The 16,836-nt window shown below is 30.6% G+C and overlaps 1 protein-coding gene across 1 annotated transcript in view; it reads right to left on the bottom strand.

The window, feature by feature from the left end:
* The window catches only part of LOC107449744 (uncharacterized), a gene marked incomplete in the record, with an annotated part of 73,560 nt that overhangs the window by 32,329 nt on the left and 24,395 nt on the right, over positions 1-16,836 (bottom strand). The window contains 2 exon segments of the mRNA XM_043039592.2: positions 1,387-1,523; positions 4,906-6,397. Of these exon segments, the coding sequence (XP_042895526.1) occupies positions 1,387-1,523; positions 4,906-6,397 (1,629 nt within the window).

Raw genomic sequence — 16,836 nt, 5'->3', positions numbered from 1 at the left:
ATGTGTGTGAAAATATTATGATAAAACAATAGAAATATACAAAAATGTTGATTATTACTCAGTATTATACAGAAATATAAGCAATACTCCTTAAGTGAGCGGGGCTACCCGACTCCCTCCTATATATATATATATATATATATCATTCATTTTGTTAGGTTATCTTAAGTAACAATTCAAGTAGTGTTAGAATACGTTAAGTATTTATTTAGATTGTTAGGTTGTCCTAAGTCATAATTTAAGTATTGTTGAATAGTTAGTTATACGTTAAGTGTTAAGTAAATATTTAGAGTAATTTCATATTTTTATCGAAATCAAAACTTAGTTACTAAGTAAACATTTAGATTTATTTCAAATGCTTTCTAAAATGACTGTCGGGGTTTCAATATAAACGGTGCTATGGTGCCGCATAGCTTGACGGAGCTTGCCTTTTTCGAGCATTTACATGACATATACATGAGCCGTGGGAGCTTATGGGATAGGGCGTTCGCATCCCAATGATGCGTCCCGGGTTCGAAGTCCAGCGATGACTGGTCAATACGAATTCCGCAACCGGTTCTCTCCAACCACAGTGCTAACGTGAAATATCATCAGTGGTAGACGGATCATGGAGTCCTCTTGCCAGGCTGTTTTTGTGGTTTTCCTCTCTATGTAACGCAAACACTGGTTAGTACCATCCAAAAACACTCCATGAAGGCGAATTTCGCCTGATACTTGATCCAGTTCCCTTGTCTTCTAGATTGGGTTCAAAAGTACAAGGCTACGGAATTGTGCATTAGTAAACTAAAAATAGGGTCGGCTGTTCAACGACGATTTTAAAATAAAATACAACAGTGTATACTTACATGTATTATGCGATACTCAAACTATGGTTCGAGAAGTTCATGAAGAAGAAGAACAACGCGTAATAGAACATTGGAATGATTTTTAACTCAATTCACGGCAGAAATGGAAACAATTTTACTACTTCTGCTGTTATATACCGCACTCATATTTACGATAGTTTGTGTGATTCAATGGCTGCCGGGCAGATTTTAAATTAATAATAAAAACTCAATAAAGAACTTTGACAATATCGCTGACATCTCTTAAAAATAATTAAAATTTAAATCACATTCCTTCGCGAGGGCAACAGCTAGACGGTAAAATAATTCGGTTAATATATTGTTTAAAACTAATTAAGGTGTTTGGAGTGGAGGAAGGGTTGAAAAATTAGAATATTTAAATATAGCTGTGCTGTGCATTCGGCTTGGTTAGCATTAAAGTTTATAAGTTATACAAGATAATTTAAAGAGGTGACCCTGAGGGTTGCCAATGGTGGCTAGATAGAAACGTCGTCACTTTTTTTTATAAATTAAGGAAATCAAAAATTCAAATATGTCTTACGGGTGCATTGTGTTCTTTCTAAATTGCGCCCATATCCAGGTCGGCATAAGCATGAACTCACACCCCGTTCTGTTCTACATTGCTCCTTCAACTGCACATCGCACGTGGTATCATCGCCGACCACACATGTGTCGATTCTAAAGGGAAAAAAAATTTAAATTAGAATAGCAATACGTCAAAATGATGACAAAAGTACAACAGAAAATACTGAACACTGGGATACAGATATAAAACACAACAGAAAATATTGAGCACCGAGATACTGATAATAAATACAACAGAAAATACAGAACACTGAGATAGTGAAGAAAAATACAACCGAAAATATTGAACACTAAGATACAGATAAAAAAATACAACAGAAAATATTGACACTGAGATAGTGAAAAAAATACAAAAGAAAATACTGAATACTTAGATACTGATTAAAAAAAATTCAACAGAAAATAATGAAAAAAAGTACAGCAGAAAATGTTGAACGCTGAGATAGTGGTAAAAAATACAATCGAAAATACTGAATACTTAGATACTGAAAAAAATACTACAGAAAAAAAAGAAGAAAAAAAGCAGAAATACTGAGGTACTGATAAGAAGTAGAATAGAAAATACTAAGTTCTGAGATAGTGATAAAAATACAACAGAAAATACTGAACACTTAGATACTGACAAAAAAAAATACAACTAAAAGAACCAAACGCTGAAATACTGATAAAAAATATAACAGAAAATACTGAATACTGGTATAATAATAAAAAATACAACAGAAAATATTGATAAAAAGTGCAACAGAAAATATTGAATACTGACTTAAAAAAAACAATACAACAGTAACTATTGATAAACGGATAAAAAAAAATACTAGAACTTTGGTTCATCAATAATCTTATTAATAGAGCCAGAATATTATTGACTTAAAAAATATTTCAAAATAAATTTAATTAATTTAATAAAATGTGTTCTTAAATTAAAGAAAAAACATTCCTTATATTTAGGAATCCAGGAATCGTATCCTCTCCAGGAATCGTTTAACTATAAAGTTAAACGATTCCAATCTGATACCTTATTTCGTTCCTAGATTTAGAAATATGCGTATAAGAGAAAATGAAATAGTACAATTTTCATTTAAAGTTTGAAATAAATGTTAAATGAGGGGGAAATAAAGGGTGGGGAAGGACTAGATTGCCAGAGATATTGCGAGTTAAAAGCCAAAAATATTTAACAACAAAATGTCTAAATTTTAAAAAAAAAGATCCAATACTAAAAGCTATCTTAAAATGTAAAACAATATTTTAAAAATGTGAAAAGCAAATAACTTGAAATGTAAATATGCTGCTCTAAAATAAGAAAAACATGCCGAAATTCTTTTTAAACGTACCCTAAATTAGAAAAAGTGTCCAAAATGTTCACAAAAAAAAAAGAAAAAAAAGTGACATACAATATAAAGGAAATGCAAAAAAAAATTTTTTTCAACTGTTCCATAGTTGATGAAAAAATAATAAAGCTGAAAAAACAAATTACCTAATATGGAAAAAGAGTCTAAAAAAGCAAAAAATGCCTTAAAGAGGAAAAGGAGTTCAAAAATGCTTAAAAGGCCTTATACTAGAGGAAAAAAAGTAGAAAAGTACAAAAAATGTCATTAGAAAAAGTACAAAAATGCAACAAAAAAAAATATTTTTATTAATTGCCTAAAATAGAAAAATAATCCAAAAATACAAATAAATGCCCTAAACGAAAGAAAAAATGCAACTATCTTCAAAATCCGGGTCTACATAATTAACAATCAATAAAGTTCTTAAATAGTCTGCCCCCACAAAACAAACTAAACTAACACTGCTCCTTCAATTTTTTTTTCTTCTCAATGTTACCTTTTTTTATGTCAGGTTGTGGAAGGTGAGGTTGATGGATTTTTTAAAACTTATACAGAAACACAATTAACAATATCGAACGGAAACACTATAATTATGCCCAATTAAGTCCTCCTGAAGCGTTAACAAAAGGGGGTCTTTTTTTTTATCAGCGTGAGAAAATTCACAGGTCGACAATTCTTGAAAAAAATAAAATGAGTAGTTACCGGTGATAATGGAAAAAAAATTAAGTGGGTCAGTGACAACTCTTTACTGCAAAAAGGTCGCCGTCATTAATTTTTTTAAAGTAAAACTCTATTGAGTTTTTATTTGAAACTCACCTCTCTGCATAAAAGTAAAATAATCTAAATCGTACTATAAAAGATGCTGATTTTGTAACTATTTTTAAGAAACTCGGAAATAAAAATGAGAATGAATTCGGTTGAAGTAGTTCAGTCTTGGGCAATGTTCGTAAACTCAATTTTAAGTAGGAAATTGTACTGATTTATCATTGTGCTTCAAAATTGAAAAAATTATTTACTAGATTTAGAAAAAAAAATCGACACAAAAGATGAAAACGATAAAAAAATTATAAAAAAACATAAAATGATAAAATAAATAGATCCAACAAAATTTAAAAAAAATATTGCAAATACGTGTATACTCTCTTAAAATGTTAGCTTTGCATTTAAAATTTATATTTTAAACTGTTTCATAGTTGAGATATAAAAAATAATAAAGCTAAAACAATAAATAGAATGGATAACATTTTTACTAGACGATATCAAAATCGAAAGGCTACATATTTTTGCGAAATAATAATTTCTTGCAGTATGAAATCTTTTTTTTTTGGGGGGGGGGCTTAATGTTTTTTGTTTTTACTTTAACAATACTCAAAAAATGAGGCCCACATGGGTCTATGTAGTATCTATGTGAAAAAGAATGTTTCACGCGGAACCACAATCCCCTCACCTCCAGCCCACATCTAACCCATATGGTAAATATGATGGAACTCTATGCTCAAATATTAAAAATTCTCATTGCTTTTACCTAAATAAACGTATATAAAACATGACAAAAAATAAAATTCTTCATTCTGGTTAAAAAAGCGATTCGAATTTCTTTTTATATGAATTTTAAAATGTGTTCGAAAGGGTGATTCTAAATTCGTCGTTACAAACTTGATAAATTTCAATCGAAGAGATTTTTTTATTTATTTTCAATTATGAAATGCTCTATATTACAGTAGCAAACTAATACAATGTATAGTAAATTTTGTGAACTACAGTTATTACTTTCTCCTATAATCATTTAAAACTGCATTTTCAAATGATTAATTATGATTTTAAGTTGAATTTGATTCTACCATAATACATCATACAAACTGACTTATTTAAAGAGTTTTGTGGAAGAAAGTTCTACTTTAAAGCCATTAGCTTTAGAAGATATTGCTGCAACAAAACACTTTTACCATTAAAAACCATCTTATTTAAAAACTTGTCACGGAATTAATCATATGTTTTAAAACCAGTAATGACAAACTTTAAAAATGCCAATTTGCATCTTTTACCATGATACCAATAGAATAATATAGAATAACATAGAATGACATTGAATAACATAGAAATACAAAAGAATTGTATAGAAATTGAAATTTTGAAAAATAGATACTTGCCTAATTTCTGGAAGCTGTGGTGGCTGTGGTCTAAATATCGGTGGTTTCCTCACAATTGTATTAGCTCCCGGTTTAGGAATTGGCAACGGTCTTAAACTATTACCATACTTAGGTAATGGCGGTGGTGGAAATTCCGGAGGCCTTGGTCTAGGGTACATGTTAGGCCTACTCGAGGGCCTTAGTTCTGATATGTCAACGGGATAGACTTGAGGTCTACCAGTCGGTGGTGGAAGAGGAGGAGGTGGAGGAGGCAAAGCCGACACACTCGGCCGTCCATAAATGACATCTACTTTCGTTGATATTATAGAAACAGAAATGTCAGTTGTCGATGTGACATCGGTGGGTGTAATCAGACTTGTAAATGTGGGTATGGCTTTCGTCTCAGATTGGTTATTGTACATCTGTCGCGTGACAGTAATTTCGAAACTGTCAGGCTCACGAGTTATTATGACTGGCTCCTCATGATCGATTTTGTGAGAACTTGTATAATTTGGTCCCCTTTCGGGGGGTTTCGGAATAGGCAACCATTCCGTAACAGGTCCTGATGGATGTTTATGAGTTGAAGAACTACCAGTTAAAGGAACATTCGTTGAAGGTAATATGATCGGCAATTCCGTGTAGTTTATGGTCGTTTTTGGTGAACTTTTATCGCTTGAACTATCACCTTTGCTTACAAAGGTTTCTATAAATGTATGTCCATTTTTATCGAGTTCAGTTAAGACTCCTGTTGGCATAATTTGAGTCCCGCTATGACTTAGAGAGTCAGTCTTTGAAGTGTCATATGAACTAATACTGGCTCCAATACTTGGCACTATCTCTACAATCTCCAATTCCCCAGAGGAAACGTTACCTCCATCACCTATAAAGGTAGATGAAGAGTTTAAGACTGGTGTCGCATCGCCAGCAGGACTTAGTGTGCTGTCTGTTTTATTAATAAGACCTAAAATCGCACTAACATCTGTAGCATCTGGGAAAAATATTTTATTGGTGGAAGAGCTACTGATATCTATCACAGATGAACTTGACACTGATGGTGATGATGGTCTGCTTGCATTTGTGGGATGGCGTTTGGGATATTGGTCGAAATGGGCCGGACCCCTATCATTAATTCTTGTCGGTCTTGGTGATGCAGGAAATATGACAGGTGGTAACTTTGTTTCTGGTCTCGTGACATGTACATCTCCTCCCAGCAAATGAATAATGCCACTAATTATGTCATCAATCGATTGATTACTAACGCCACCTTGTCTGGGTGTCCTCTCCTCCACCGCTTGCCGGTGGAAATCTGGTACATGTAGGTAAGAAAAACCTTTTCGGTACAGATCGTGGAGTGGTTCTCCCGGTCGGTTTTGGAATAAAACCATCTTTTTGGGATCTTGAGCTTCGTCAGATGATTGATACAGAAGACGACCTTCCCTTGACTCCTTCCTGATTTCACGAGGTTTTCTGCCTCTGTGTGGATCACTGTATTCTTTTGGTGGGATGCCTGAACCTAAAGCCATTAAAAAAAATTATTACTTTTTATGAAAGAAATATTATTTATTAGATTAATTCTGTAGTCATTTGATAGTTTAAAAGAAATTAAAATAGCACACTTTTTGTACTGATTTCATTACTTTAATTTTCGCTTACATTTTGTTTAAAATTTAATGGCACTTGACTGAAACGCCGGATGCAAAACACCATATTTATGAATATTTTTTTTATTAAACATGTTCTAATATGCCAACTCTAGAGATGCATTATACTATCCATCTGATATTATGTCCATGCCAAAGTATATTGTCCACAGGACAACAATAATCAATTTATTTTATTTGAAATGCCTAAAGAATGCATGAAAGCATTAAATCAATCTTTTTAAAACAGCAGTATTGTAGCGTAATTCATCCATAAGGACAAATAAATTAGAAGCTTTTAAAAAACTTGCTATTGACTGGAGTACAACTATTCAGCAGAGTCATAGGTGAAAAAATTATAATAACGTCTGAGAACAAAATCAACTTTAAAAACTTTAAAGAAATTATCTTACACTTATTAAAGAGTATAGCGTACTATCTTTACAAAACACTTTGTATTTAAAATTCGATTTCTCTCTCAGGAACTATTGAATCTATTTCGCTCCAACTTTGTATTTTGCCATGTGAATTTACGCTCTTTAAAATAATTTTAAAAAAATATATATCTTCCAATTCTAAATTTTTCCAACTTTTATTAAATAAAATAATAAAAAATAATAAATATTTACTAAAAGTTATTTTTTGCATATAATTATCTTCGGATAAACAAATTTTATAATTGTGTGCAAAAATATTTAAATTCGCTTGAAAAAAACTGAAGATAAGACAAGATACGCAAAGAATAAAATTAACATTAAAAAGTCCAAACTATTTCTATTCTGACCAAACTAATGGGACCATATTTCCCAGATTATGGCAACATATTTATGGCATCAGAAATCGAAAAGAAAGCAAAGAAAAAGTTTGTTCATATAGAGAAAGTTAGTTTATGCGCTGGATTTCGTAACATAAAATATCGTCTGCACTTATTAATTAGCATATTTGAGGTCCCCCTTGAAACCGGTAAGATTGAATCATAGAACTTGAATATCCAATCATTAAATCAAAAGTTATTCAGGGTAGTCCATTTTTTCCTTCGTTTTTTGCGCACTTTATAAGGGATACCATAAAATGTTCCGACTCAATCTAATATTTCCTCAATAAAATAACTAACGTAATATTTAGGAAAACATAACCTAATATTCATAAAATCGTTTATTTATTTTTTTCCATTTTGCAATAACACTATTATGAACTTCCAGTTCTTAACGCTACAGACGTACACATCTAAAAGAAACAATGTCAATTTTTTTTTCACATTTCCTAATGGTTTCTTCTCTTATTTTTTTTTATACATACAGAGAAATTACAGTCGAAGAAATAAGGAAAATCCCGCATCGTCACTTTCGACCGATGACCTATTTTTAAAGGAGGCTTTATGGAAAGTACCCGGATTTTCCTACAATCGGAAGTCATTCCAATTCTAATAGTCATTAAAGGCAAAACAACTGCCTAAATTAGAAAGTACTTATAGATCCGGATATTGGTATTAGACAATAATTTCTTTTTAAATATGAAACAATAAAGCTCATCGAATATTGGCGAGTATATGCAAATAAGGAAAGTTCTTTTGTGATTTTAGGTATTATTTTAATTAACGATGCAGGTCAAACAGAGTACCAGTTCTGAGGAAAGAAATGAAGGTTCCAGAACTTTAATTCAACTTTTTTTAATGAGTAAGAGGCTTTGCTCGCCAATCCTCGTAATAGATTTTCATTCAGCATTGTTTATTTCTTGTTAAACATCAATATTTTCCACAAAACGCAGAACATCTCGGTTTTAAAATAAATAATTATTGTATCTTTATATAACAACACTTTGTGTGTTAATCGTAACAAAATAAGCTATTACCTATATTTGAAAAAAAATTATCTGTACTAGTAAAAAATGACTCTCTTTCTCTTTTTGCTGCGTTTAATTGATATCTGCTTTATTTCTTATAAAATAAAAAATTAAGGACCTCATGAGGGAAAAAAAAATTCTACATATATTGGATTCAATATTTAAAGCAAAAAAGCTGAAAAAAATCACTAAAAAACACTTACATTGGCAATAACTTTCGAAAAAATAGGAATTTATAAAAAATCCATCGTTAAAATTATAATACAAAATGGTCCTATCAGAAAGTCAAATTTCAATTCTGTAGTTTGCATTTCAGTGGACAATAAATCGAGCGACAGTGTTTTTTCTTCTTCTTTTATTACATGTTTAACAGTTAATAATTCTCGAATTAACAACCGAAATGTATTTTTTTTATTTCATCAAACTTCTTATACGGTCATTTTTCTACACACCTGCTAATGAACTTTATGCTTAGATCCCAGATCAACGACCTTAAAAATTCTAATTTGTTTCCTAATTCCAATTAATTTACGAAATTCTAATTTGTTCGATAGTTATGGCAATTTCCAAGTGTTTTTTGTGTCTTTTTTCTCACTTTTTTTTGTTTGTTTAAATTGCATTTTACTTTGCTGTTCAAAATCTTTAAGACTTGGATACTTGAAATTACATAAACAAGTGAATTTACGTGCTAATTAATGAATGAAATTGCATAAACATTCTGTATGCCAAATTTAAAATTTGTATTTGCATAACTGCGGCTTGTAGAGCAGCTCGTACGGTATTTTTTCCAACAAGTTTAACAAATTCTCGAACAAATTATCGAATGTTAAAGTTTTTTTATTCCACCGTAACAAACTATAACGTTATGCTAAACAGCAAAAACAACATCGGTGGCTCTTACGATTCTAAAGTTATTTTAAAGCGTTTTAAACTTCATTGGTATGGTTAAAAAAATATGTTATCAAATATCCCCAAATAGTGGTTTTTGTGTAAAGAAATATCGCCTATTTATCTTTGTGTAATGAGAAAGCCCAATTGTTAATTTATAAATTTCCGCAAGTGGTTAAATCTATTGTGGATCTTACAGCGGAACAGTGGAATATGTAAAAAATACTAGTTCAGATGTCAGAAATGAAGATATCATAATTGTTGTATCACTTTTTTTTCAGACAGATTAATTTTATTTATTTTTTTTATAACCGTCGTTGAACAGCTGACCCAATTTTTGGGTTTACGACTACTAATGCTAAACTCAGCAGTCTTGTAATTTTGAACTCAATCCAGAAGATAAAGGAACTCCTGAAACAAGTATTGGAAGAAATGTGTCTTCGTGGAGGACTATTTGGTGGAACTTACCCGCATTTGCGTTACATAGAGAGGAAAACCACGAAAACCTCCCATGGTTTGCCCGATGGCAAGGGGACCGTAAGCCATGATCCGTTTACCACTAAGGATGTTTTACGTCAGCACCGTGGTTGGTGCAATTAAAACATTTTTAACTACGTACTGGTTTCGTTTGAAAGTATTTGCCATCAAATATCTCAAATTAGAAGATGGGTTTTTTTTTGTAATCGCCAATTTAGTTTCACGCTATGAAAAAGCAATAAAAGCATAATTGTTTCTTTGAAAATACTTAACTTCGTTAAATCGATGTGAAGAATTGCTATACTTTAAGAATTGCTTTCAGAAAGACTGTGAAATAATTAAAAATTCTAAAAAAGTTTCTTTGTTATGTAACTAGTGAACTCCAAAAGTTAATATATAAAATAAAATGACGGCTATACAGCATTTCTTTAATGAAACCTTTTCTTAAAATTGTGTAAAAGCCACCTAAATCTTTCATTTGGAATGAAAAATGAAACTTTTTTCGGTCTTATGAGCAAAAAGCTTTAGAATTAGGGTGTATTTTTTTTTCGTTTTTTTAATCTTTTGATTCTTTATCAATCCACTCAAAATCAATTTTTAACAAAGTTGCAAATAAAGCAAAATTAAAAATTTTCATTAGACAAATCTTTGGAAATGGGACATTTGTTGTTATTTAGTGATGCATCGAAGAAAGTAGAACAAAATTTCTATTTAAATATTATGCAGTCATCGAAAAAAGAAAAATCCGGAATAACTTTTGTGATTCATCTTAAATCAACCAAGCAATACATTTAGTCTTTAAAATCGTTGTTGAATGGCAAGGTCAGTGGCTCAAGACGTCCTTTTACTCTCTGTAAATTAATCTATTTCATCTGAAATAGTTCTTTTCTATTTACTATTCGGACCTCACGTGATTGCATCGCATATGCCATAACCTACATTCCTACTAACCTTTCTATTGGCGCGTCTTCGTCATTTAAGTGAATTAGGTCGATATATAAACAAAGATAACTATTTCAACAATGTTTTAGTAATATGTTACACTTATAACATTTAGAAAGCCAAAGGGGGGGGGACACTATTTCTTTTTGTAAAAGTTGGCGGTGTCCATTGGCCGTGCAAACACCAGTGACCCCTTGCATTTTTATTACCTTACAGCGATTAATAATTTAACTCATTTTTATGATCCTTGACCAGACATGCATTTATTATAACATTTATACATTGTACAGATTATACACTATACAGATACATCAATATTGCATTTATTATAAAGCGTAATTATGACGAATTACTATCAAACTAATTATTTATTTTAATGCATCAATATTGCATTTATTATAAAGCATAATTATGAAGAATTACTATGAAATTAATCATTTATTTTCATTAATATTGCATTTATTATAAAGCACAATTACTATGAATTACTATCAAATTAATTATTTATTTTAATACATCAATATTGCATTTACTATTAAGTATAATTATGACGAATTACTATCAAACTAATTATTTATTTTAATACATCAATATTGCATTTACTATAAAGTATAATTATGAAGAATTAATATGAAATTAATCATTTATTTTAATACATTAATATTGCATTTATTATAAAGTATAATTATGATGAATTACTGTCGAATTAATTACTTATTTTAATACAATATTAAAAAAATTACTTATTTTGATGTCTTTAATATGATAATTTTTTTTATACAAACGGCTGTATTAGTAAATGTATCCAAGTCATTCAAGCAGTTCACAGCACTACATAGAATTAAGAAACAAAATGTAGCTAATAAAAAGAAAACAAAAATCTGTTTGGTACAGTGCTCCAAAAGAAACGGACCACCCTAAATAACTTTTGATCTAATGATTGGATCTTCTCGTTCTAGGACTCAATCTTAATGAATCAAAGGGGGGGAATTCAAATATGCTAATTAATAAGTGCAAACGATATTTTAGGCAGCGAAATTGGACACAAAAACATACCTTCTCGAAATAAATATGCAATTATTTCAGCGGATTTGGATTTCTGACTGCCAAAATATAGGACGTTGCCTCAATCTGGGAAATATGGCCCCCATAGTTTGGTCAGAAGAGCTATCCAAAATTTGGACCCATTAATGTTAAGTCAAAAAGGTATGTTTATTCAGCGAAAATACGTTTTTGTGTCTGATTCCGTAACTTGAAATACCACTAATGTCTGATATTAATATATTTAAGGTTACCCCTTTGAATCATTAAGATTGAGTCCTAGAACGTGAAGATCCAGTCATTAGATCAAAAGTTATTCAAGATAGATCATTTTTTTTCTTTCTCTTTTTGCGCACTTTATAAGTGATACCATAAAATATTTCGACACAATCTAATATTTCCTCAATAATTTTTTAATTTGCACACTGTACATTATTATTATTATAATGATTAATAAATGTATAACGTATGTATTTATTACAAATATTTTCATTACTTTTTAATATTTTTTTTCACATGTACTTCAAAAATTATGCAAGGAATCAAATCATAATTAGTTATATATCACTAGAGGTAAACGTAAAGATGTGTAACATACAAACAAGATTAAATAATAATGAAAAGCTTCTTGTCATCTATTGTTAAAGCATAGGAAAAGATTTTATTCATGTTTTCACGTTAAAAAGGATGTTAAAATCAGCATACATATTTCGAAAACAAACGCTAAAAAATCAGCATTCATATTTTCTGTAAGAAATATTTTAAAAATCAGCATTTATATTTCTCATAAAAAAATTTTTAAGTAATCGTATTAGCAACAAGAAATGTTTTAAAATCAACAGTCATATTTTCAGTATAAAATGTTTTAAAAATTAAATTTTATATTTTCTATAAAAATGTTTAAACATTTATGTTAATTACAAGAAATGTGCTAAATCATATTTTCTGTAGGAAATGTTTTAAAATCAACATTCATATTTTCAGTAAGAAATTTTTTAAAAAAAATCAGCATACATAGTTTCTATAAGAAAGGGTTTTTTAAGCATTCACATTTAATGCAAGAAATGTGTTAAATCTAATTTACTACAAGAAATGTTTCAAAATCAAACTAGCATTCGCATTTTTTAAAGAAATGTTTAAAAAAATCAACCTTTATATCAACTATAAATGTTGATGACTTAAATTCATTTTATTAGGTTGATTTAAGAAATAATTTAAGTAGTGTTAAGCATTTGTTCATCTTTTGCGTTAGATATTTATTTGGAATAATTTTATAGTTTTATAGAAATAGAAACGTAGTTATAAAGCAAGTTTATGATCCTTTATAAAATGGCTGTAAAAATTTTAATCACTATGGGTTCTATGGTACCGCAAATTGTCACGCCAATTATCGCCTGTTTCGAACAATAGCATGTATATTATACGATACTCAAGTTATGGTTCGAGAAGCGCGTGAGGAAGTAGTTGTATATCACGTAATGGAGCACTGGAATGAGTTTTATAAGTTATCTCACGACTGAGGTGGAAATAATTTTTAATACTGCTGCCCAGTATATCGAACTCATACTTACGGTTGTCTGTGTAATATATCGCTTGAAAATAGTTAAGATAGAAATAAAAGTACTTCTACGCGAACAACAGCAAGGCAGGTCGAAAATTTGGTTTATATATTGTTTAAAACTAAATAAGGTGTTAGGATTAAAGGAGGGGTTGAAGAATTTGCTGCAGTTGTTCTGTGAATTAGTCTTGGCTACCATTAAAATTTATTTCGTATATAAGATTAGTTTGAAAGATGACCAAGCTGGTAGCCAAAGGCAGTTTTTCTTCAATAATTTCAGCAATTTGTTCTTCTTAAATGGCGTGACAATCCAGTGTGAATCATGACCTACTCAAAAGCAGATTTCGATTTTGACCTATTTAATGCCCTTGATTAATTTTAAGCATTATAAGGTATTGCTCAAAATTATCAATATATCGCACCATGTGATTTACCATAAAAACTCTTTTGACATTTCTGTTTTTCATTCTGACGAAATGTGCTGCATTCAATAAATTTCATAACGTTCTTCAAAGTAATAACTTTCACCTAATCAAAAAAATATGTTCTACAGAGAATTTTCATAGTTTAAAATAAAATGAATCCCCCTTTTTCTTTCTCGCAAGGTTATGGAATTTAACTGTGAACCGTTGTTACATGACTACTTTTTGAACTTAGCTTCTACCCGCAAGTCACACATTGAAGTTGTTATTCCAGTAGAACTTTTTTATTTAACGAATGCCATCCTTAAACTAATAATGTTAGCTTTAGAAGGAAAAAAATTTAATCCAACAGTATATTTTCGAAGTCAAAAAAGTCGAGTCAAACGGAACAATATTCAGGATGACACCTAACCTTTTTCACCTGTCCTCAGGTAAGAGAACTTCGAAAGAATTTAGAAGAAAGAACTGAAAAAAGATGGCTGGTGGGTTAAGAGTGGGTCACGCAATATTTTGTTCCTGTTCCGCTTTAGTAGAACCCACATCAACGACCTCAAGCAAACTTCTTCACAAATCTTACACGACTATAATGCTTTGTGTCGTTTATACCGGTACCCGAGAATAAATTATAGGCAAAATAGTATTACAGTAAAATGAATCTGATACCGTAACAAAAACTTAGCTTAAACTTGGAGCATTTCTAGTTTTAGTTAAGACGTTAGAAACTGATTAGTGCTAATATTGGTACATAGTCGAAATACAGCTTATAATTTAATCCTGTTCCGTTTAAATATCCCATATCAACGACCTCAAGCAAACTTCTTCACAAATTGGTATAATCGAATGCACTGTGTCGTTAATGTTGGTACATAAGGATGAATTAAAGGCAAAATACAATTGCAATAAAATAAATTGGTATACGACAATAAAAGCTTAAAATTGTATAATTGGATTAGATAATAATAGAATAAAATAAATTTTAGTTAAAGTACTGATAAGTGCTAAGATTCGTATATAATCAAAATATAATCAAATTCGCATTTCTGCTCCTGTTACGCTTAAATATCCTACATTAACGACCTCAAGCAAACTTCTTAAAAAATCTACACGGCTTCACGGATCGAATACACGGTGTCATTTTTGCCCGTACATGATTATAAATTAAAGGTAAAATAGTATTCAATAAAATAAAGCGAGTATCACAACTAAAACTTAAAATTCAAGTATTTCATTTTTAATTTGCTACATACTGAGTAATGCTAATATTCATGCAGATTCAAAATACAGCTGATATTTTGTTCATGTTTCTTTTAAATATCCCTCATAAGTGAATTTAAACAAACTTCTTCAAAAAATTTTTATACGACTATAATCGAGGACTCCTTGTAGTTTATACCAGTGCTTAACATGAGGATAAATTAAGATGAAATAGTATTCCAATAAAGCAAATCGGGTACCGGAATAAAAGTTGAGCTTCTAGTACTTTCTAGTTCTAGTATATGAAGTACTAGTTAGTACTAGTCATAGCTTCTAGTGCTAGTATAGGAAGTACGGTGGAGTAAAAACCTTGAATCCAGAATTGTTAACTGTTTTAAACTTATGGGCTCTGCAACCCTCAAAAAAAAATAGCAACGGAATTCAAATTTCAAAGGCTTTAATTTTTATTTATGTTTACAAGTTTTTTCTTATTCCAATTTTTTTTCCTCCAAAAGTTATTGCAAGCAAAATGCTTTACATGAATTTTTCTCACCTATTTTGCTTTAAATAAAGACTTCATATCCATTGGTGTAGAAAAATGTATTCCTTTCTTCGCGAGACCTTTATTTCCTAAGCTCACTCTTGAGTTCATGTTGGAAGTAGAAAAAAAAGGAAGAACATGAAGATAAAGAAGATGAAGACTAAAAATAGGGAGAAAAAGAAGATAAAGAAGAAAAATAGGCAAAGGAAGAAGATGAAGATAGAGAAGAGAAATAAGAGAAAGATGGAGAAAATTAAGTCAGAGGAGAAAAGAAAGACTGGATTTTGCCAGATATGACTCTTAACATTTATACTGAAATTCTTAAAGAGATAAAAAAATTCATTCTAAAAAGACAAAAGCCATTTTCAGTTTCTATTTGAACTGTTACTATGATTAAAGTTTCGTTAATTAGTCAAATTGCTTCTCATTAATTTCTTTTTATTGTGTCACATATCCTGTATTAAGTTATTATTTCAAGTGCAATATTTTGAAATGCAATAGTGCAAAATATTTTCAAGTGCAGTTAAAAAAATATTTAAATCCAAGGAATCATTCATTTCGTTCCGATTACTAACAAAATGTTTTTGCATAAAATTATATACTAATTGCATATTTTGTTAACAAAATGTACTTTGTTTTAGTGGTGATGATGAAACACCGATGATGGGAACGAGTGTAACCAACACCTCCTAGAAAGAACAGGCCTCAGCACGGGTTACCATAAATATCCCTTAGTAGTCCAAACGTAACGTGACATATTTTGTATTTTCAATCACTGCGCAGCTTAGTACCCCTAACGCAGAGGTCGCCAAAGTGGTCTATATAGACCCCCAGGGGTCTATTTAACGAAAGCGGGGGTCGATCTGAGACAGGGGGGCGAATGGGGGTCGATCCGAATCGGAAGGGTCGATTGTGGGTTTAAAAAAAAACAGTTCTCAATACGCAAATCACACATACCTAATTAAGTATATAAAATTTGTGAATTTTTTTTTATAATAGACTCAATATCAGTTCTTTATAAAACATAAATTAATAAACGTATATTTATTGGGGTGAAACAAGTATTTACGTTCCACCGCGCAGTGGCACGAACTCAGCGCAGTTTATAAGTCATATGCACATGTGCGCTTGTCCAAATGTCACGTGTGACGAGCATTNGTAATGAGGCTTTTTTTGTCGCCGTGTACGAGAAATATATATATAGATATTCGTACATAATCGAAATACAACTTATAATTTGATCCTGTTCCGCTTAAATATCACATATCAACGACATCTAGCAAACTTCTTCACAGATCTACACTGCTGTAATATAATCGACTGCAGTGCGTCATTAATGCAGGTACATAAGGAGAAATTAAAGGCAGACAGAAATTGCAGTAAAATAAATTTGATACTGCAAGAAAA

The sequence above is a fragment of the Parasteatoda tepidariorum genome, chromosome 7 (assembly GCF_043381705.1).
Source record: "Parasteatoda tepidariorum isolate YZ-2023 chromosome 7, CAS_Ptep_4.0, whole genome shotgun sequence".
NCBI lineage: Eukaryota > Metazoa > Arthropoda > Arachnida > Araneae > Theridiidae > Parasteatoda > Parasteatoda tepidariorum.
Note: the sequence above shows the minus strand (reverse complement) of the source record. Positions and strands in the feature narration are given on the sequence as shown.